Raw genomic sequence first — 23,346 nt, forward strand, 5'->3', positions numbered from 1 at the left:
GATCATCCAAATTATGAGGAGAATTCAACCCAGTGATCCCTATAGCTCTCATGAAAAAAGCATACCAAAAATATCAGTTTTAATGTGATTCATAAGGGTGAGAACAGAAACAGTAATACTTTTACTGTGAGTCACAGTAATGCTTTTCCTCTCAAGGACCAGGCAACCTGAATAGAGTCAGATTCTGCCTTTAATTCTTTCTGCCAAACTCAATAGATTGCAGTAAAATTTTCACGGATTTTGAAACTCCAGGAAAGAGCAGATTTCAGCACAAAGGCAGCATCTGTGAGATACAGTGCTCAACCATTTGCAAGAACACCCAGAGTGCCAGCAAGCTCAACTCTCCAGCTCTAAGCAGAGACTGAATCTGCTGATCTAAGAATAAAGGTTGTCTTCTTGCCTGGTAGGGAAGCTGGCGTTTACTAAAGAGAGAACTGCTTGTTCAGTTATAGGAAAGGAGATTCTCACTTCCAGCAATGTCTTCATCGGCTGCATCTAGATCTTTGCTGCTGCCAAGAGATTTTCCCTGTCTTTGATGGTGACCTGTATGAAGAAAACCCTCTGTTCCAAGAATAGCAGCATTCAAGTTCTTAGCTGGACGAGACTACTCTAAAGGTGGGCACGTAGGTGCAAGGGTCAGAAGGATGTGGAATCTGGCCAAAGACAAAACTTCTGCTACAGAAGGCCCAGTGCTCCACTGTCAGTAGTATTAAGAGTCATTGAGCACACAAGGCATTCATCTCTATGCTTCCGTGGATTCACTTCGAGAGAATCCTTCTAGAATTTGGCAATAAATACAGCTTCTTTATTTTTCTGTACTGGCAGCTCAGCTAAAGCTGTTCTCCTTCCTCCATCCTTCAGCACAAGCACTGCTCATCTCAATAATCAGCCTATTGATGTTTCAGAAATGGAAGAAAAATCCTTTTCAATCTCAATAAATCCCAGAAGAAATTCTTCCCAGTGCAATTCCTTCCCCTTCTTCTCTCCAGCATCACTGGCAATAATCAGGTCTACAGGGGAGAGAAAAAGGAGAGCAATATCCCCCCTGCACTTTACAGCAATTTGCATGCCTGGTATATTCCTGGAAAGAACAATTTCTGTACTCCTGCTGGCACAGGAACCACCATCACCCCTTCCACCACATATGCCAGTTGTAACCAGCCAACAAATGACATTTTAATTTAACAGAATTATTTGTGTACTTCTTCTCTAAGTCTTGGGGCAAAAAGTTTTTGGAATATTCCAAAACTGGCAGCGAAAGATTGCAATGGAGAATATGAATGTTCTGACAACATAAACGCCCAGACAAAACTACACAAGTTCAGGTACAGAAATACAGTTGCAATGAAAAAGAGAGGATATTAGAAATACCTTTTACCTTATTCTACAAGGGTCATACTACCTCAAATCACTGTAAAAATTTCTCAAAGGTATGTATTAAAATTGTTAGCTCAGATATATTTTAACAGTTTTTAAAAACAGGGGAGGCCATCCTTCCCTAAGGCAATCCTTCCATTTTGATATACAGCAACAGCATATAAATTATAAGGAAATGAACAATTTTCATCTGAAGTCTAGCAGTACAAAGTGCAGGCTCTCCAGTATTCTGAAGGACGTATGTATAAACAACTTGCAGAGTCCTTAGATAAAAACAGTGCACATAAGTGTTGTAACAAGGAGAAAGACAAGGATGATCATTTACTCTTATGGAATCATATAAAAATATTAGCCTAGCAAAAATTGAATTAGAGAAGTTCTTGAAACCATCTCCATGGCAATTACATCCTGTCTGTGATGTGACAATCCATTTGACAGCCAGGAACAGAATTTGAGAGGGATGTGATCTAAAATTAATATTTCTTCTTGTCTCACCTCTTAACTCCATATTAATAGATTATCTGATTGATCTTCATGGTGTGTTTATACTACTAATACATTTTTTTTGCATTTATTGCCAACTACCTAATATGTGTCCCCTTCCTTGTTTTCTCTCAGCATTCTTATAGCATTTTGCACACATTCCCTATACTGATTCCCTCCTCCCAAGTCCAGGTTTTTTCTGTATTAGTCATTTTTCTGAATCCAGGCAAGCTGTGCCTAGTTTTAGCACTGCATGTCAATTTAAAAATCTAATTTGTCCTTCCATCCAGTATATTCTTAACTTGGTTCTAAATTCTGCGTTCTTTTCAACTTGAAATGTCAAGCCTGACTCATTCCAAATATTAGAGCTAGAGCAACTCTGACATTGTTGATTTTCCAGTAAACTGACTTCATAAACAAACGTCCCCTAGTGTCTCCTATGCTTTACAACAGCCAGTACCTCTATAAATAAATGACCTTAAATCTGCACTTCTTAAAATAATAATGAGGTTTATTTTATGATCGACATTTTCACATATTTCACATAACTCCCTATAAAGTCCCAGGACTTAAGTGAGACTTAAATATTCACTTGCATGACAAGATATCTGAAGGTACATGAATAAGTTTAAACAAGATAAATCCTGAAATGTTAGGTTTACAATCTCTATTTGGGATTAAATTTCTGCGTATACAGTCATAGACCTTTCCAGCTAACACCTACTTTAGGCTACAGAAATGTTCAAGAAATATTTTACGCAGGCCAGGGAATGTCACAGAATACACGGTTCCCTCTCCGCCAAGTCTCAGGGTTATGCTGTAACTACAGCAACCACTTAGATAGATGAGTAACACTGAAAAGTGGTTACTGCATTAAAAAGGCCGCTAAATATTCATCCATGCGCTCAACTTGTCAAGAAGAACATTTTACAATACTGTGCACTGTAGTTTCCCTTCTAACTTCATTTCATTCATTGTGTTTCTCCCATTTCGGGATGACTCGAACAGTAACCAAGGCTTCTATGAGACCATCTTCAAGAAACAACCTTGGGGGAATGAGCGTCTCCGGCAGTCCACAGCTCTGCTTTTCTCTCTAGAATGAAATTCCTTGTTCTTCCCTATCAGGCAAGAAGGGAAGATAGGAAATGGAGCTAAAAGTCTTGGGGATAATTTACATATCTCTAGGAAAACTGTTATCAATTAAATTGCTTGGCCTCCCTATTCATTTAACTTATGAGTTCCCACTTAGTGTGGTACAGATCTCTCCTAAAAATATGGCGTCCACATGCTTTATTCCTGCTCTTTACCTTGTCTTTATAACTTTTGAGACCATGGGCTATTCCTGGCCTATTTTCTCGTTAAAAATGCCATCCATGTACCAATGAGCACAGTGGCCTCAGTTTGGGAAATCCAGCAGCATAAACCTTGGCCTTTAGTGATGCTCAAAGTAAAGCTCCACTCTCCACTTGAAGCTAAAATTGTTGAGTGAGGTGACAGCCCTGGCAGGAAAAGCAGCAACAGTATTTCCAGCAGTAGCAATTTCAAGCTCATTATGCAGAGCTTTCCCTTGAGGCCATTTTCTTTGTGTTTTTCTTGTTCTCATTGCTTCTTGCTTGCTTGAACTGACAGCAAATGCCCCGGTCAATTTTCAGAGAAGTACATTTCCTATAGTAACAAATGACCAGTAGCTCTGCAGAAAATGAAAAAATAAATCCTAGATAAATCTATGTGGTATTGATTAAATAGAAAATATTCTCTCTTGCATTCAACATGAGGATATAGGACCCTACAGCATAGCAGCTTCTAAAGGTCTACAGAAAAGCTGTAAAAAGAAAATTGCTTTTCTAAAGAAGGATTTTGAAAAAAATACTCAGCCTTTTTGAGCCTGTAAATTTTGTTTTAAAAATATGTACTCCCCATATTTTTTGAGATAAATACTAAAATTTAATATATTTGGTCATATCACTTACAAAAGCAGTAAAAAATTACATATCAAATACTGAAATATTATCTGCTTTACTTAGTTATCTGTAGTGTGGAGTAAGGCTATATGGTACTAAACAGTAATGTTGCTTTTGACAGGAACAAATATTCTTTATTTCCCTTTTTAATACATTGCAGACATACTCAGTATGTAACAATGGTGAAGGCTGCTCTCTTCACAAATTTGAAAGCAGGAGTATTTGAAAGCAAGAGGCACATGGTAGCCAAGCATCTATAAGCAGGAAGCCAGAAATGAACCACATGAGAACATAATCACAGAGACATGGACAATTTCCTCATTCACCAAATTATCTTCATTCATTACCACATGAGAAAAAAAATGAAATATTTTAAAGTACAGCGTCTCTTAAGAGCTTTCATTTTTCCTTAACTAAGCAATTGTTCATGTGTGCCAATGGCATCTCCTCTGGAGCCCATCTGTGGTGTCTGATGGGCAAAGCCTCTGCAGAGCAGCACCAGGGCTGAAATCTCCCAGTGCCAGGGCAAAGGCTGGTCATGTTAAAGGTCATTTAGAGAATCAGTAAGCAGGCCCTGCTGTTCCCAGAGTAACTAAGAGAAGGCCCCATGCCCTCACCAGAGGGCCACAGCTGTTGGTACATGACAGCAGGGCCTCGCACGGCCCTTGGTCCTCCAGGACTGAGCACTGAGCACACAGCCGGGGCGGTGTGCCTGCCCTGCTGGGCTGCCCTCCACACCGAGCCCTGCATTCAGCCCTCTCCACCCACCGTGTTTGCACCGCAGCTCCCGCTCACGGCTGCTGAACCTTTTGTACCGCTGTGAGATGAAGAACACGCAGCTGCTCCGCACTGCAGCTCTCCAGGCGATTAGAAATGGCCAGGATGTGAGGAACATGCTCAGGAACGCCAACGTGGCAGTCTGGGGGCCAAGTAAGTGTCTGGCACCTGACTAAAACTATCCAAATGCTGGCAGCTTTACAATACTGACATGAGTATTCTTGCTGAACACATTGCAATAGGTAGTAGACAAGAGACATTAATGAGAATTCTTACATCAAGCTTTTCTAATTTTAAAAAATAACATCAAAAAACCAGACAAAAAAATGTTCTTCTAGAGAAAATCTCTCCATCTAAAAAACCCTAGCAAATGGTGAGGGGAAGAGAGAAAAATTAATTCAAAACCAAAGGCATAAATTCACATCTCAAATACGCCACATAAGGTTATCAGAGGAAATTCTTACCGTTTTTAAATTTTTCTAATTTTCTTTTAACAAAAACCAAGGATGCCATTATGTAAAGTTTCTGAACTCCACACTTCACAAACACACCTCCTTAGGAAAATGAGTTGTAATATGACCAGATATCATTCAGATATCAACTGATTTAATCTCCTGATCTCTGATGGATACATGAAAAAGGTTGTTAAACAATTATTTCATTAAGGAGTCTGAAAAAGAATTCTACACCAAAATTTTTCATTTTTCTCAAGCACTTAACCCCAACCTTTAAAATACTGAAGTATTTGTGAAGGAAAAATAAAAATTTCAAAGCTCCATGATTTATCTTCTCTATTAGAAGATGAATTTCATATATGTTCACCTCTGCACTCACCTGTATCAAGGAAGTCTTCCACTGGATTTTGAGTGACACATGTGGAGAACACTGTGGTGCTTTATGACCTGGCCTTGGTGAACCCCTTTGTTTCTTCACTGGCCAAGAAAACTGTACATTGTTCTGTCTGCTGAGGCACACTGGTGTCCTAACCCTTCTGTGCATATTGAAAATATGATTCCTTAATAAACACCATACCAATGCATCTGACACCCATATCAGTGATCATTTCCAACAGCAATGTTACTCTGTATTTTAAGCCTTATGTGATCTATGCAACTGCACTTTTCTACCCAGGATGAACATTCAATTGCAAAATTCAGCATAAACGGCCTTTCATCCCTGTTTGAATAAAATCTGATTACATAAAAGGCATCTCTTAAAGATTCCAGTCACAAAGTAGTGGTTTTACAGTCAGTATATGACTGCAGCCAACTGTTCTCAGGGCTCAGAAGAAGGAGAATATCTGTATTTCTCGCTTTTCCCACCGTCTTACTTCTAGCTCATTTCTACTCAAGGCCAGCAATGTTTTGCAGATATATTATTCCAGAGATCAGTTCAAGGAAAGCCACTTTCAGTGAATTGCCACTGCCATCAAACAATGGAAAATGGAGGACCAAACACTGGAACAGTGTAAGTACCCTGTGTTTCAACAGAGTTATGAGAAAAACATGCTGTACATAAGATTAATGCCCGTAAGATTCCACAAGAATTTTTTTCTGGACTTTTGTGGCAAAATATGTATGTCTATAAAACATACACACAACTGGTTTATTACTTATGTTTATTATTATCAACCTGTATTTGATTCATACTGATAAATTTATAAGTAGACAGCTCAATAAAATAATTCTAAGCTTTTTAATAAAAATTACCTTCAAAATAAAATATCTCTTTGTAATCACATAAGTAGCTCCACTCCTACTAATAATGGCCTCTGTATAAGCACCTCTTCCTTTACCATTACCTTAAGCTACAGAATAATTGCCAACAAATGAAATACATTAAGGTAATTAACCATTTTTAGTTGAAATCCAAGGTAGTAAGCTCACTAACTTCAACAGGAGCTGGATTAGTTGTGAAAACTATAGCACTCTAGGTCAAGAGCAATACCTCATCCAATGTCTGGAAATAGGTCTTAGATATGAATACTGTCCCAAGAAAAAAATAAAACAAAACTAGGAAGACAATCAAATTTTACAGAGAAGCAGTACCAAATATTTGAGAAAGAAGTTTAACAGGTCAGATAAATCAGAAAGATAAGTCAAAAAATACAATGCCCACTCCTGAACATATTAACTTATAATTCATTCTTCTAATATACTTTGCATCTTTACATTGTAAGCATTACTGCAAAGAATCCAGGTGTCATTAAGAATGAATTTAAAACACTTTAAAAGCCCTTGCATAGAAGGATTTGGTCTGAAACTAAAACTTATTCTGAGCTGCCTCACATTAGCGTTACTTGTGTATAATATGTGCATTCAGCATAAAACCAGAAGTAAAATTACTCAGTAACAAACGCTGACAGTATTAATCCACACTTCCAGTGCCTCTGAGAGCCAGGAAACAAGTGACCAAATAGAAGCTTTCAAGTAGAGACAGCACCTTGCACTGACACTTGAGTAACACAGTTAAAGAGAATACAGAAGTTACCTTTTCAAGTTTCACTGACCAGGCAAACTCATGATGTTATTCCTAGAACAGTCACTAGAGATGCTGATCAGGGAGAAAGGATCCAAAAGAAAAGAGGTGAGAAATGCCTCTTCTAGTCTCACCTCAAACAACTAGCAGGCCCAGATACAAAACAGTGGGTGACCATTCCCCCTGCATCTCCTCCCTCAGAATTGAAAGCTGTAATTTCACAGTGTGCAATTATTTCTCCTTAAGAATGCTATTACAATAAATTAAGATACTGAAGTGATGTTTATTAAAAACAGAATCTTAATGTCATCCAAATGGGGGTAGAGGCCTGTTTATGAACACCAGAAGCTTTAATAATTACTTACCCCTGCTCAACAATGCAATGGGAATGAATTAGCCAGCAAGCTTTTTCATAAAAATTGCACAGCAGTAGCATATCCCACTTATCTTCATCTGATAAATACAAAAGTAGAAGGACCTTTTCAATAATGATACTGTAAATTCTGTAGATCAAACATGGTGGATTTTCTTTATGGTGGGTTTCTCTATGGTGGGTTTTCTACAAATATGATTTGCACCACTTTTGTCACTCTTTCAACTCTGCTACACAATGTCTATTTTACTGCTCCTACCACAAATCCAGATGGCTGCAGATGTGCAGCTGGCAACATTATGTTGTCTGACCCTGTTTAGAAGTTTACACAATGCAGTGCTTGAATCAAGAGGAAGTCCCAAGTGCCCTCATTGGCACAGCAGCCAATGAGCTGAAACAGGAGTAGCAAGAGTGGGAAATTTCAGCAAAAATTTCCAAGTACAGGAAATGCCTACAAGACAGAGGGGAGATTGTATACTTTGCTGTGAAGACAGCAGAGCATAAAAACAGCTCTTTAAGGCATACAATGCTATTCTCAAAACTAATTGCAAAGTCTATTGGCTGAAGTAAACCCAGCTAGTCTGCTTCAATATGTGACTGTATCTCTTTCCACTCATGAAATAGTGCATAATGGTTTACCCTAACAAGGATCATCTCCTTTGCACAGATCTGTAAAATAATACTAAATATGCTGCTGGCTTTAACAAATATCTTGAAAAAAGCTCAAGTGGTGAGAGAAGTGTTTTAAGGATGAATGAGTCTATTTCAAATTTTTAGATCTTGTGAAGCTCTGACACTGACTGTCTTCAAGGCAGACTTTGTAATAGCTGGTTTTTGGTCTTCTCTATGAAGAGAATAAAGGATATTATATAAAATACATACTGTTACATAAATGCACAAACACACGCTTTTTTTAGCCAGTCTTGGATGCAATCATTATTGGAGCAATTTAAATTACTACAAAGAGAAGTTCAAAGTGTGCTGAAAGGTGCTTGCACACATTCAGTGATAACAATATAGGTACTCTGGTGTAAATGAATAAAATCTTTGAGGCATTACATTTTTGCCATTGGTATTCAAGGTTAAAAGTACATGTGAACTAAACTATGGATACAAGTCAACCATGTAAAGATGACTTTTTCTGGCAACATATTGTGCATACACACTAGCATAAGTAAACACACTTAGTTTTTTAAAGAAATAGTCTGCTCTATGATTTCCATCTACTCCAAATCACACAATAATCACAATTCAGAAACAAAAGAAATACCGAGTAAAGCTGCAGTACTGAGTATTAAAATGATAGAAAGAGAAAAAGATTCCAGAAAAAAGATTCTATCAGCACCAAACTCATTCACACACAGCACTTCACCTCAGGAAAGCCTTGTGATTTCAAATAGCACTGAAGCATGTGATTAAACTCCATCAATACCAACATAATTCATTAACAATATCAAGATAGCAAATTAACATTCTAGCTCTTGTTCGTACACAAATCTCCTAGTGCTTTACAGAGAAGCCTAATTTCACAACTACCATTTGACAGCGAGGCATTAATGGCTATGTGTCCATCCTGCTTGAGTGGTCAGATCCCTTTACCAAGGCAAAGCCTGACAGAGCTCACAGCCCCAGCTTGGTACGTTCATTCTGCCAGCTGCAGATGTCCCCAAACCATTCATATGGCCCAAGGTCAATCTGCCCACAAATTTCATCTGCCTTTGCTAAATGCTCTGAAAAGAGTCCCCGTGACCGACTGAAGCGCTGACTTCAGTCAAGCGTGAGCACTTGGCAAAGGGGCCCATCCTAACAGCTGGAATGTCCCCACAGCATTCACATGGAACATGCTTATGGCCTACAGCCTAATGCAAGCTCCCCAGTCCTCCCCTGAGCCCTCAGACGCTCAGACTCATGTCTGTGCACTTTGAATGCATGATGGCAGTAGCCTCAGGCCTGGCCTCATGGCAGAGCCTTGATACACCCAGCAGGGCCAAGGACACTCCTCACAGGAACAGGGAAAGCAGAACCTGAGCAGTGGAGAGGCTCTGGACATCCTGCTCACTCTGTGTAAGTGTGATCAAAGTATTATTCCTATGTGCCAAAGCCTGGGCACGTCCACACATCGTTCTGCACAGAGCTGAACTCCTGCACAGACCTACACTTGGTAGGTCAGGCTCAGCCACGAGCCATTGCACCCTGTGAGGCTTTTCCTACTCAGCACAGCCCTGCCATGGACAGCCTGCCCATGCACACTGTAAAACCCAAAAAATGAACACATCTTGGGCTAAGTCATGAATAAAGCAGGTCAAGCTCAAATACTTCACCTCATGCTCCCCACAGGCTGCAAGTTCATGTCATTGGTTACTGCAGCTCAGCTGGCCCATGATTAAGAAATCTTTAAGCAGAATTAATTCAGTCATGTCTGTGCCCTAAATTGCTACAGACAGGTCACAGAAATCCCAATTACTACCCAAAATAACTATACTGGGAAGCTGAGTTCCACTTACTGATTCTAATTTTCAATACTTAATTTATAAAGAGCCAAACTATACATTGATCGAAGAAATCCCCAAAATATTACTCGAAACTTGAACAATAAAAAATAAAATTAATGACTGATCCTTTTTAGAGATAGCATGAAACCTATCAACCTAAAACAACAGGCATTTCAATATGCTGTATAGAGAAAGAAAAAAATTAAATCTGCATAGCAGAATACTGTTAGGCTGACTTCTGTTCTTGGTAGCTGCTTTTTTCTTAATTATTATTTAGAAAACTAAAAACTCCAAATGCCTTCATACATACGCTTTAACCTGAGAAGGATGAGAAGCAAGAAGGAAAAACAGCGGAGATAGAAAATAATATTTTTAAAATATAGCTATACTATAACTGGCTGTACATTAGCAAGTGCATATGGTTAATGAAATTTTCATATAAATCTAAAATGCATAGTAATCAGGCAATGGATATTTATGATGCACTTACACAATACACACAGAACTATAGACAATAAGTTGTCCAGACTGGCAACCAGAAGTGGAATCCACAACCCAAGTTTTCATACTGTATAACCAGGAAGGTTTTTTATGGTGCCTCATACCCCAGGAAGTGGCATCCAGAACTAAGAGTTAGTTTTGAATCAGTACAGAAAAATTTTTTACACTAATAGATTCTAAAAAGCCTCAATACATACAGTCATTTTTCTACTGCAGGTTTATTGTCATTTTACATTGAAAATAAATATAATCTGATCCACAGGTAAATAGAAGTGCTCTTAGTAAAGGCAGTTTGCCCACCAGAGATAGCAAGTGCTAGAACTGCTTTCCTAGTCACTATTCAACACCATGGTCACTGTAATATGTGCAAATACAAAGGACTTTGTTTTCAATAGATATTCCTCCTTAAAGCAGAATGTCTCATGTACAACTTTTTGAGAGCCAGAGATACGGTATATCCACTTCAGCTGGACTTTTTACTTGCAATCTGTGAGGTTACCACATCTCTGCTAAATAAAAAACCATGCATGATTAAAGCTAGGCCATCATGCACTTCAGTGTATCTGAGAAATGCTGCAAGATCATATAAAGCTTTTTAAACATCACTCTGCTTTTAAGGCTGAAAAACACAGCTAAAGCTACTTACAATTCCACTTTGGCTGTCATTTATTATGTATCATATGGACACCCATCTCCTCAATCCTGCATGATGTACAATGAGCAAGAATTGTTTAGCTAAAAAACTGATTATTACTTCAAGCCTACTATTTTAGATTATAAACAACGATACAAACTCCTTAATCGCTCAGGATTAGTTGGATTAACAATTTCTCACTTAAACATAAGTGCATCGTTTGTAGGACAAGCAGGCATTCAGCTGTTGCAAACAGAAGCCTGCCTGCCTTGTTCACATCTGCTTGCCACTTTACTTCCAGAGAACCCATCAAAGGATGAAGCATATGGCCTCGATATTGTTAGTGTTTGTAAATCACATGCATACTAAGCAGAGCAGAAATACATTCCAGTGCAAGTACAAACATAACTTCTGCAGGCACCATTCATGTAAGCCATCACAGCACAACAGGAAGACAGACAGTTAAAGAAGAATTCCCAAGAAAACACACAGTAGTTCTGAATTTTTAATTGTTTCTCCAGGTTATAGCTCTGTTGGATTAGTGGTTTAATGCTGAGATAAAACCAGCATCAGACTATCAAATCATGTATTTGTCTTGCTATGTGTGCCAAGAGGCCAATACTGGCATCTGGTACACAAAGTTACTGCAGACCTAACAGCATGATTTATTTTTTTATTCTTAAGTAGAGTTGCAAAGCAATTACCAATTCACAAAGAAAGAGCATGAAATAAACTGTCCCTTAGCTTTAAACCTCTCCTGCATTCCAGACAAGGGCATTCCTCCTCCCAGAAAAGTGCCTTCCTGAAGTCCCCAGCACATACATATTTCAAAAAACAAAACAAAACAAAAAAAAAGGCAGCAGGTTTTATATCTTTCCTACAAACACGTGGGAATGGAAGAAGAAACCTATCAAGGAAAGAGGCTGCAGCTGTGCACACAGGTTGAAACAGGGCTATGATGACAGGGACCAAATGAGCCCTGCAAGAACAATGGGATCACAGAGTAAACAAAGTTTACTGGTAATTCCTTATTCATGTAAAGTTTTAACAGATGAAAAATGTGCCAGCAAGAGAAAGGCACATAAAGCTAAAAATCTTTAGCTTTTTGATATATAACCTATTTCAATAATCCTGGCATTATTTTCTTTGATTAACTAATTAGTTTCTCAAAACCATTTCCATTTGATTTCAGAGGCTCCTTAGTCTACCCAATTCATATGAATCAGGATATAAAACTTTAATCTTCTGTTGCTCTATCACTGTCTTATCAAAAACAGCATCATGAGATGTTCAAATATCATAATAAAAGTTCCCAGAAAAAGAGCAGTACGATAGACTACATGCATACCTTGCTGGGCAATTCCTTAACTTTTTCAGTAAGTTGTACATAAAACTGAAAACCTGAATACCTTGCTACATACCCTTGGGATTTTTTCTGCCCTGTAACACAGCTGCTGGCAACTGTTCATCCTTGCATTATTTATCAAGCTTCCTTGATTCTTTTCTGGAAGAAATGACAAAACACTTTAATCTCCTTCAGGATGCACAGAGGTCACTTCTTCTTCAAGTAGCAGACCAGGAGAAAAGTCTGTTCAATTCTGAGCATCACAGGATGGCCTCAGTTGGAAGGAGCCCTTAAAGATCATCTGGTTCCCAATCCTTCAACCAGGTTGCTCAAAGCCCCATCTAACCTGGCCTTGAACAATTTTAGGGATGGGGAATCCACAGTTTTCCTGTTCCAGTGTCACAACACCCTCAAAGTGAAGAATTTCTTCCTAACATCTATTCTAAATCCACACCCTTTCACTTTAAACCCTTGTCCTATCACTATGATCCCTCATAATAAGTCCCTCTGCAGCTTTCCTGTAGGCCCCCTTCATGCAGTGGAAGGTGTTCTATGGTCCCTCCAAAGCCCTCTCTTCTCCAAGCTGAAGCTCAGCTCTCACCCTGTGTTAACAGGAGACATGCTCCAGCCCGTTGATCTCCTCTGTGATCCTTTTCTGGACTCCCTCCAGCAGTCCACGTTATTCTTGTGCTGGGGGCCCCAGAGCTGGATGCAGTACTCCAGTGGGGTCTCACAAAAGTGGAATGGCCCTGTGTTTAGGTTTTTTCCCAATACTTATCAAGGTGCCCATAGAAGCCAAAGACTTGGTATCAGCCACAAAGTAGAAAAAAAATCAGCCTCAAGTATATTGAAGGAACACTTGTGAAAGTAGTGGCTTTTTCTGACTAAGGTGAGGAAGGAAGAAACAACTCAGGCATGAGGCACAGCAAATTCACAGAAAATATTTTCAGGACTCTAATTCTAGATTATGCTTTTCCTCACATTATAACAGACAATTGAGTATTTTGATGTCCCAGCTATCACAATCTAGAACCTAAGTTACACACTAGTAGAATAGTTTCAGTGAACTGCAGGTTAACTAAAAGCTTCTCTGCCAGGAGCATTTTGAGAACTCAGCCTGATTAAATTTGATCAGTCCCTGATGCCACAGCAACAGAATCACAGATGTCAGAAGGAAAACAGGTACTAGCAGGTTCAGAAAGGAAGACTGAGATGGGAGGTGTCCGGTCACATCACCTAGATCTGTGTGTTGGAATCAAGTGGTGCATCTCCTTCAGGTCTCTGCATATTCTTCAACTGCTCTTGAGCTACTCAGACCTGGAGCTATTAAGATAGCAAGACAGTGAAGAAGAAAGCAGACTTAGGAAAACTGCACATACTCCAAAAGGTAGCTTCTCTTTTTCAATTTTCACAGAATGTTCTTGTTTTTTTCTTAAGTATTGGGGTACAGTCAATTTGATACAAGAACAATTATACTACATCTTTCACTTTACAGTCTTTCTTTTGCCAGGATTCAAAACTTCCTCCTCAAAGGAAAAAGTTACTGACTAAAGCTAAGCTCAAGGAAGACTGTCTCATTTTTGACATCCATTCCTTGTTTGGGATTTGTCCAATCTAGAGATTCCTTCAGTCCACTTAAAAAAAAAAAAAAAAAGAATGCAATACTTCATGTCTAAATGACAAATATTTTTTCATTGATGACATTAAAAGTATTATCCTAAAATAAATTAGGATAAAGTATTATCCTAAAATAAATTAGTCTTTAATTGGTTTTAATTAGTCTCTGAATTGGTTTGCAGAGAAAATATAAATATGCTAGGAACTCACCTAAGCAAATAGAAGTGTATATTTTATGGATAAGTATTGTAAAAATGTATTTGTTACTTGGAAATAAAAACGAGCACCATTTGCATAAGTGAACTGTTTACATATGTTAATGAAAATGTGTCAGTATCTCCTCCTGGCTTTTACATGGTAGTCAGCATAGATCTTAGGTCAATACATCACATTTTATACCATTTATTGTTTAAACAGTTTCGGCATTTTAAATAATCCATATTAGCATGTGGAATAAAAGAATTCTTGAGTGCACTTCACAGTGTTTTAAAGAGGTCAAAATTATTAACATCTACCAGAAAGAAACAATGCAGAACTGATCACTCTATAGATTCTGAAAACATGAGACACTAGCCTCACCGTTCTAGAAAACATCTCTACTGGAAGCTAAAGGATTAGACTGACGTGTATTTCCCAAGCTACATCTGTCATAACAAGTTTAAAAAAGCAACCAGCCCACTGAGCAAGAACTGGCACATTGGGGAATGGCTTAAATAGCACTGAGCCCTCAACTAGCAGTTCTATGCTTATTACATATTTGAATAGACTCAAATCAAGAACCTATTTCCTGTCACCTTCACATTTGACTTTAAGATTAAAAAAAGAAAAAAAAAGATAAACCACGCATTGAGAATTCCTCAGTATAGCAGAGCTTTCAGGGTATTAGTGCTATGGACAGTAAAAAGATAGGAGCACTGAGCCAGTAGTACTCTTCCAAATCTGATTCACAAAGGGGAAAAAGGGACTCCACAGGGGCACTGCCTCTGCCCAATTCTCAGTCCTCCCTCCTAGAATACCATACTTAAGGCTTTTCCATTCTTCTTATGGCAATTCCCACCTCATCCACATTTTTTAAAGATTTTACTGCTTGTGTGCCTAATGTCCCTTATGCAAACACATCTACTCATTCAAGTCATTACCAGCACCTAAAAGTATAACCTAGGAGACCTTCAACAAATAAAATTCTAATACTGGAAGGGACCATATATTTTATTATATGTTAAGCTGCAGTTGTTTTCAGTACTTTTTTAAAAACAGACTAAAGAAAAGCAACTGTTTGAACCCTCAAAATTCTCCAATGGAAGAACTTAAAATTGATTTAGGAGATAAGAAACAGTGCCTACCCCCTCCTCTAGAGATAACCCAGAGAAAACCAACATTATAACGTATCTTCATTTCATGGAACCTACATAAAAGCTAGGAAACCAGCTGGAAAAAAAAAAACAAAAACCAGTAGCTCTTATCCTACAGCAAGGTTGCTGGATTCCTCTACAAGTTTCCTACAGCTGCTGCAATACCTGTGAATCCCATGAATGGTTTGAGTCAGAGGGGATTTTAAAGCTCATCTAGTTCCAGCCCACCCACCATGGCAGGGACACCTTCCATAGGCCGGGCTGCTCGAACACCACCCAGCCTGGCCTTGAACCTGCCAGCTGCCACAGCTTCTCCAGGCAACCCTGAAGCTGCAGGGGCTTTAAGCAGAGGCATCTTAGCAGACAATAAATTTGTTACAGCCTAAGTCAATAGCACAATTTGACTCCTTATTAGATCCTACACAACTATGAGATAATTAGAATAGAATAGTTCAGCTGGGAGAGGACCTGCAATAATCATCTAGTCCAGCTGCCCACCAAGTCGCAGCTGACTAAATATTTGGTAAATACATGATAATTACTTGACCAAAGACTGTAGATACACAAACCCAGGAAGTCCCCAATACACAGCATAAAACTTCTTTCCTTCAGTCAGTTTCCCTTTCCCAAGAGCACTTGACTCAAAAATTTTTTAAAAAGCCACCACGAAACAAACAAACAAACAAAAAAAAACCCCAAAGAAAATCCTCAACAACAACAAAAAACTAAAGTCAAAACAAACAAACAAAACAAACAAAACAATTAAACAAGAAATCCCTATACACAAAAAAATGCAAACAAAAAGCCAAAAGCCCATCAGAAAGTCAAGTATTCCAGCAGAGCAAGCAGCCTCTGCTTCTGCCCTGGGACTGCACTTCTCAGATCACACTCCTGAGCACCTGTGCCTTGCCAGCCAGCTGCATCTGTCCCTGGATGGCATGGGGGCAGATGGGCTGAGGAAGCAGACTGTCTCAGGAATGAAAGCCTGGCAGCAAGGCTGCACCAGAGCAGGAAGCAGCATTTTAAAGACTAACCAGAAAATTTCCAGGATGAACACAGCGCTCACAGTACGTCCCTGTCAGGTGACACAGGTTGTTATTTAGGTCTCTGCACATGCCTGTGGCTGCCCTGTGAGCAGACACTAAGCTCGACCCCACGGCCTGACACTCAGGGCTGCTGCAGCATCATCACAGGGCTTTTGGATGAGCAGCCACATGACAGCCTCAGAGCAGCCAGAGACCCACTGTTGATGAGATGCTCATCAAGACAGGTCCTGCTTCTGGTACTTTACTTCTTTAGTTTTCTACTAGCAGGCATGGAGAAAGGAAAAACATTAGAAAAACTCTTTTTTTTTTTTAATGATTTTTGAGCAACTTCATTCAAGCTCAGTGCAATGGACCCATTAATTGAGTCACATTAAGATGACCTGCCTTAACTTGAAGCACTCCATGGTTCCAACTAAACAAGTCCAGTCACTCAAGAAAACCTCAGTTACTGTGAACACCAAGGTAGAGATTCTGTTGCTCCACCTCAAAACTCCAGAAAGAGCATTAACCCCATATACCAAACAAGCAGGGGAAAAAAAAGGATTAAAAAAAAATTATAGTATTTAATATCCTATCTTCAAGGACAGTACTCATTGTGGGAAAAAATGTGAAATTGCATTCACAGAAAACTATTTCCTTCACTAGCCACATTTGCATGTAGACTTTACAGACCAAAACTGGGCTATGTTACATGATTCATTTTTATATTTGGTCTTCAGAAACAAAGTTACACAGAACATGTATGTCCAAAATGTCACAGACAAGAAACAAATGAAATTGAAGAGAACCTAATCTCTGAAACCTACTACAACTGAAAACATACAAGTTGTTTTGGTGAAGAAATTTACTTTCATCACTCCTTTCAATGAAAAAGAACAAATAAAGGCAATGTACATGTTCTGCAAAATTGATTAAGTGCCATCCTGGGTAAACACTAAGTCCAAGAGGATTGCTCAAGGCAAATCAGAACAAAACTCTATGCAATACATGAAAAATCCATCTATTTAATAAAGTTAATTACTAGACTTAATGCTGTTGAATTCATGAGACTCCCAGGAGCTGAATTTTTGTTTAATAAAATGAAATAAAAATACTTTTTAAAAAAGTTAAACACAGGCATCTACAATGCTTTAGGATATAAGGGTTTTCCATGCCCTGACACCCCAAAGCATGTCATCTTTTCAAAAGACTGGTGACTGGGAGATGAAACACAGTTAAGTATCATTAAATTCTATTACTAGCTTTTTAGCAAGGCTAATTACAAGACTGCCAACCCAAAATGTCATGGAGATTTCTCTGACGTAATCATCTAGCACCCAGGAAATGAATGCAAACTACCAATCCATCTTGCTGACACATAACAGGAAAAAGAGATGCTCCACGTGAATATCTGACATAATCTTTATAACTTCCTGAGGCAAACAAAAGAAATAGAATTAAAAGCAAAACAAACATCACACGCCAACATCAGAGAAACATCACCAGGAAAAAACCCAACGAAATTCCCTTTTAGAATCTCATCAGTATTTAGGGGTTCAAAAGAACAAACAGGTAAATAAAGTGGTCAAATAACCAATGTTCAAATCAAAAGAACCCAGCAAAGCCAAAATGCTACACAACAGGTTTTGCCAAATGAAAAGATTGAATCCCTTGGAAGAAAAAAAAAATTCAAAAGAGAACCAAGTCTCAATACTAAAGCTGATCCTCACCATAAGGTTTTATATTTGATACCATCTGAGATTTTATGATGCTACAAAAGCAGAAATCGTGTCTGGGATTACCATAGCCTTATCCTGATGAGACTTTTTCTATTCCTATTTTGCTACCTTTTCCTGAAAAAAGAATTACTGTGATTAAAAAAACCCTGCTATCTTAAAAGGCCTCTTCTTATTGCATTATTTTATTATTCTAATGCTCACAGTTGATTAAAATTAACTCTTTACAAGGGCTTTCTGTATGTGTAACTGTGCATACACCCAGTAAGTCTATACATAAGCCATCCCCAATAGTCAAATGTTCCCCTTCAGGTCTTTCCTCTTCAGTATGGTGAGGGATCACTGAATGATGCTAATGTCCTCGTTATCTGCAAACACAGAGAACCTTCAACAGCTTGAAAGGAATCTCACTGCTTTTCCTAAAAGCTTTCTCTTAGCTGTTTCCCGAAAAAAGATCCCCAGGGAAAATCGATTAAATAAATCACTTTTTAGCCATACCTGTCTAAAACTGATTGACGGAAGATCATGTTCAATTAGAGACACAGGTTTCATTTGCACACACATCACTAACTGTGACATACGGAGACAACTAAATCAAGGAAAACTGCTCCCTGCTTCTTGCACGTACCAGTTGACTTTTAGAAAACAAAACTGACAGAGGGATTTTCTAATTAGTACCGGATGACACATCAGTAAGTGGTTGCCGTAAACCGGGTTTTCCTCAGGTTGCCCATCTATCTGCAAGCGACGCGCGTTTCGAAAAAGAAAAGATAATTTTTTACCAAAAGGAGTCGCACGGGGCTGGAAATACTGGCACTGGCAGTTACATAAACCGGTGCTAAAAATAAACTTGAGAGGCGCGGTGGGCACGGTGGGGCAGGGGCTGGGGGCGGCAGCGCTGCCCGCCGGGGCCCCCGGGCCGGGCCGGGCCGCAGTCCCGGCAGCGCGGAGGGTCCCCGCCCGCCGGGCCCGGCCCGCAGCCGCCCGCCGGCGGCACTGCTCCGGCCGGGACCCGCGGCCCACCCCGGCCCGGTGCGGTCCAGCCCAACAAGTCACCGGAGCGCGGGTACGGGCGGCCCCTGCTTACCACCAGCACGGGCACGCCTGCGGTCAGCGAGTAGAGGAGCACCGGCGGCACGGCGCTGCGGTCCTCCGGGCCCGGGTAGGGCTTGCGGTACGCGCCCTCGTAGCAGAAGAAGCCTTGCACGTTGACGGTGAAGGTGTCCGTGTACTCGAAGTAATAAGCCAGCATCACGGTCCCTGCCATGATCACCATCTGGAAGTAAAGCATGCTGGTGAGCGGAGAGGGCACTCGCATGTACGTGGGCTCCGGCGGCCGCGGCAGCCCCTCTCCCCGGCGGCGCGCTCCGCCCGCTCCCCGGCGGCATCCACCGCGGGCGGGGGCGGCTCAGCGGCGCCCGGGCGCACGGTCAGCCCGGCGGGGAGAGCGGCCCGGGCAGAGGAAGGCAGCGGGGGCCCGGCCCGCCGCTCCGGCAGCGGCTCCAGCGCCGGCACCGGCTCGTGCGGCGGGCGGGCGGAGCGTAGCGGGGGCAGGGGAGGCCCGGCCCCGCCCCGCCCCGCCCCGGGAGCAGCGGCCGCACCGGACCGGGCGGCGAGGGGAATTGCTCGACGCCGGGGCGGCTCTCACGGCACAGCCCCGCGGCCGTGATTAGTAAAGGAACCCCCGCTCTTTCTCCTCCGCCTCCTGCGGGGCAGGGGCCACCGCGGGTCCGTCTCTGCGCCGACACACACACACCTGTACGACGGACGTGCACAGGGCAGGAGAGCTCCCGCAGGTGCACGCCCTCCCGTCCCGTCCCGTCCCCTCACGGAGCCGGCGGGAAGCGGCCCCGACACTGCCAACAGCCACAGCTCGGACGGGCCCGGGCAGGCGCACTGATCGCCACCACTGGCCGGGGTGGGAAAGATCTCAAAATGGAATCGCAGAAGCTCAGCATCATTTAGGTTGGAAAGGACCTCTGAGGTCATTGAATCCAACCTATGGTCGAACACCACCAACTAGACCATGGCACCAACTCCCACATCCGGTCTTTCCTTAAACACCACCATGTATTCTTGTGTCATTCTGTGATTTTACAAGAAAATCATTCTTCATTTTTGCTCTATGACTTGCCAGGCACTTTTATGGCCGCAGTATTGGAGATACATTGTAGTTACATGTTAACAAAAGAGTCCATCATAAAGTTTAAAATTAGATTCCTTAACATACCCCCAACCTAATAAATTCGGTGTATTTATTTATATTAAAAAACTTGTCAACACATAACATTTATCCTGAGCATATCTGCTTGTTTGGGTGATCAGATATGTGAAATGCATTTGACTTATACAATCAACTTGTGCTCTGGCTCATTTCTGGCCACAGTAGAAGTTCCTTACAGTCCCACAACTAACCACCCTGACTCCCCAGTCCTTCCAAAACTGGGAATGGAATTACAGTCTTTTGTATATGCATAGCTATGAAAACAACTAACACTTAGAGCTTTTATTTAACAGCGATAAAGAAAACTGGTAGCTGGCCTTGAATCTATCCACACTCAAGTAATATCCTAGAATAAGAGGAGAGTCTGAACCAGTGCTGCGAGAAGTCATCCACATAGGAGCACAAAAGAGTTCTATTTAAAAATACATATACAGCAATACACATAAGAATAGACAGCTGTGCCCAAGGCTTGTACAGAATCACGCATGTGTAGGCTCTAGTCTGGATCCCCAGAGCCAACAGATAAAACAGCTATTTAAAGGTACACACCCCACCCCAAATGTTACAAGGGTGGAAAACACTCTTAATGGACACTTCAGCCATAGAGTCCACTTATCTTACATAGTAAAGGTGGTAAAAAATAACAAATGAGATTAGATCACCCTGCTTTATAATGAGTAGTCATTCTTCTGGTGCTGTACTTTGGCTTTAACTGTTCATTTTCCTCCCTTTCTTGAGAATTTTTTCAATATTCAGTGATGTGAGTCTCCATGCATTTATTTTTAATCACTTGAAGAACACACTCGTCATGTCTGGATTCCACATCCAGTCTATTTTTATGTGCTTTTAACACACTCTCCAGAAGAATCTAAATCATGTAATTCGCACTGCACTCACCAGACTTAGCTGGATAGCTCCCTACCTTTGTGAAAAATCTGTAGTGAGACATGAGACATCTTGTGGTGAATTCTGCCTAGCACAAATTCTATTTTCCCCATTTCTTTAGCACAGTCTAATACACATTACCATATACATAAAAATCGTAATCCCAGAAATTGCATACAGACACCCTCATTGTTAGGATGCATGGCCTGATCCAAAGACAAAAGTCAACAGCTGGACTGCAATGAGCACAAGACAGCTCTCAGTTCTGTTTGAGGGCATGCCCCATAGAAATGCTGGTAGCATATATCTTTCAAATATCTGCATGGAGGAAAATCAATCTTTTTCCACAAACCAGCTGATAAAATAGTCCTGCCTTTTTCTATCACAAACCAACTTCTGTTTATAGATGTACAAATGTACCACAGCTAGCTGATCCAGTAAAAGCAGAGATAGCTTTTTATTACAATGAACATGATTATTGCCTGCACAGTTGAATATGCAAACATATATTAAATCAAACATATAGAAGCATATGAACACAATCCCCAGTGACTAATGCAACCAGCTAAATATATTCTGCCACCACAGTGATATGCACGACAGAAGAATGGCAGAGAAAAGCCCAGAACCCACAATTTTTGTTTCAGAAGGCTATTCATACATTAAATTGTCAGCTGAAACTCAGATAACTGACAGATTTGTTTTGAAATTAACTTCCTTGGGAATAGTGCCACTGATCTCAGAGCAAGAGTTCCTCTGATGTTCCTCATGGGTTTATCTTGTTCTTTTCATTTCCTATCTAATTTTAAGTGAATTTTCAGCTCAGAAGACCCAATGTAGAGGAGGACAGACAAAGAGGAATCTTAGACACACTAGGTTGCAATATTTTGAAATCACGACCTTTATTACAAAGAGGTATTTCCAATTCCAAACCAAATTCACTAACCTTTCATGTGCTTACATCACCACTGCTTATTGTATTTTCTAGTTAAAAAACATTGCTCTGGCAAATGCCAGTAAAGAAACAGAGCCAGCCCAACAAAGCCTTCCCAATAGGAAGGAAAATAAGAATTGATATCAAATCATCCCACTATTTTTGTCTTTCCTGTTTACCTCTTTCATGCTTTATCAGAGTGTCAGCCACTTGAAGCCCCATGACTTTCACTGTTCGATCTCCACACTGCTACACTGAAACACTAACCCAGCCCTTTCTGAGAGGAATGTTTTGTCTGTGCTGATGGCACAGCAGTAGGGAAAAGACAGAATATCTCTGCAGATATTTTTAAGAGACAACTAAAAGGACATTTTAATTGATAAAGTAAATTGTTTAATGATATGCTGTGATCTAAATCTTAAAACCCAGGACATTTACTGCTAAAATTTATGCTTGTAGGACCATGATAATGCAAGATAAAAATATATTCCTGGCAGCTGGAGCAGCATCATCCCAGAATCAGAAATGGGGGCACGCCCAGAACACTTGCAGTATGATTCAAACCAGTTAGGCACCAAATTTAAGTTTTTCCTATGGTCTTAGCATGCAGTTTACAGAGACAACTCCATTAGGTGACTAAGCTCTACTACATAAGGGCAGTATGAATCATCTTCTGAAAATGTCATTCATTACATCCTAAGAAATAACAGCCTCTTATGATACTACTTGTAAAAGTAATGACACAAGCTTTGATGACTAGCTTAGACTAGCACCCTTCTTTTAAAGAGCTGTAGTGAGATGTCATCAATTCTACTCTTAAATTTCATTGACACATGGATAAACTAGCTCCAAAATAGCAATTATACTTTCCAAGATTCAAACAGGGAGAAAAATGGTCAAATCAGTAGCAGCATAAGCATTACTATTGTATTTACATTGCAGTATTATGTAGAGCTGGACCATATTTTTCATAGAAGACAGCACTTTGCCCCAGTAAGCTTGGGTACCTCATATGATGCAGTGCAAGTAATATGAGAGAGTGAGCAGATGGAGATGAAACAAATGAGGAGGAGGAGAAGGCAGCAATGAAATGATTTGGTTTGATATAATGAGCAGCAGTCACGGCACATTAGTTGCCTAGTCAGTATTTAC

General features: G+C 40.3%; 1 protein-coding gene across 2 annotated transcripts in view; it reads right to left on the reverse strand.

Moving 5' to 3' along the window:
• PLPPR5 (phospholipid phosphatase related 5) overlaps positions 1–19,656 on the reverse strand; it is a 78,866-nt gene extending 59,210 nt beyond the window's left edge. For both annotated transcript variants that reach the window (XM_084211748.1, XM_084211747.1), the window contains exon 1: positions 19,239–19,656. In XM_084211748.1, the coding sequence (XP_084067874.1) occupies positions 19,239–19,469 (231 nt within the window). In that variant the 5' untranslated portion in view covers positions 19,470–19,656. The remainder of the gene's footprint in view (positions 1–19,238) is intronic.
• Positions 19,657–23,346: the final 3,690 nt, after the last annotated feature.

Source organism: Fringilla coelebs (genome assembly GCF_963513975.1).
Source record: "Fringilla coelebs genome assembly, chromosome: 9".
Classification (NCBI taxonomy): domain Eukaryota; kingdom Metazoa; phylum Chordata; class Aves; order Passeriformes; family Fringillidae; genus Fringilla; species Fringilla coelebs.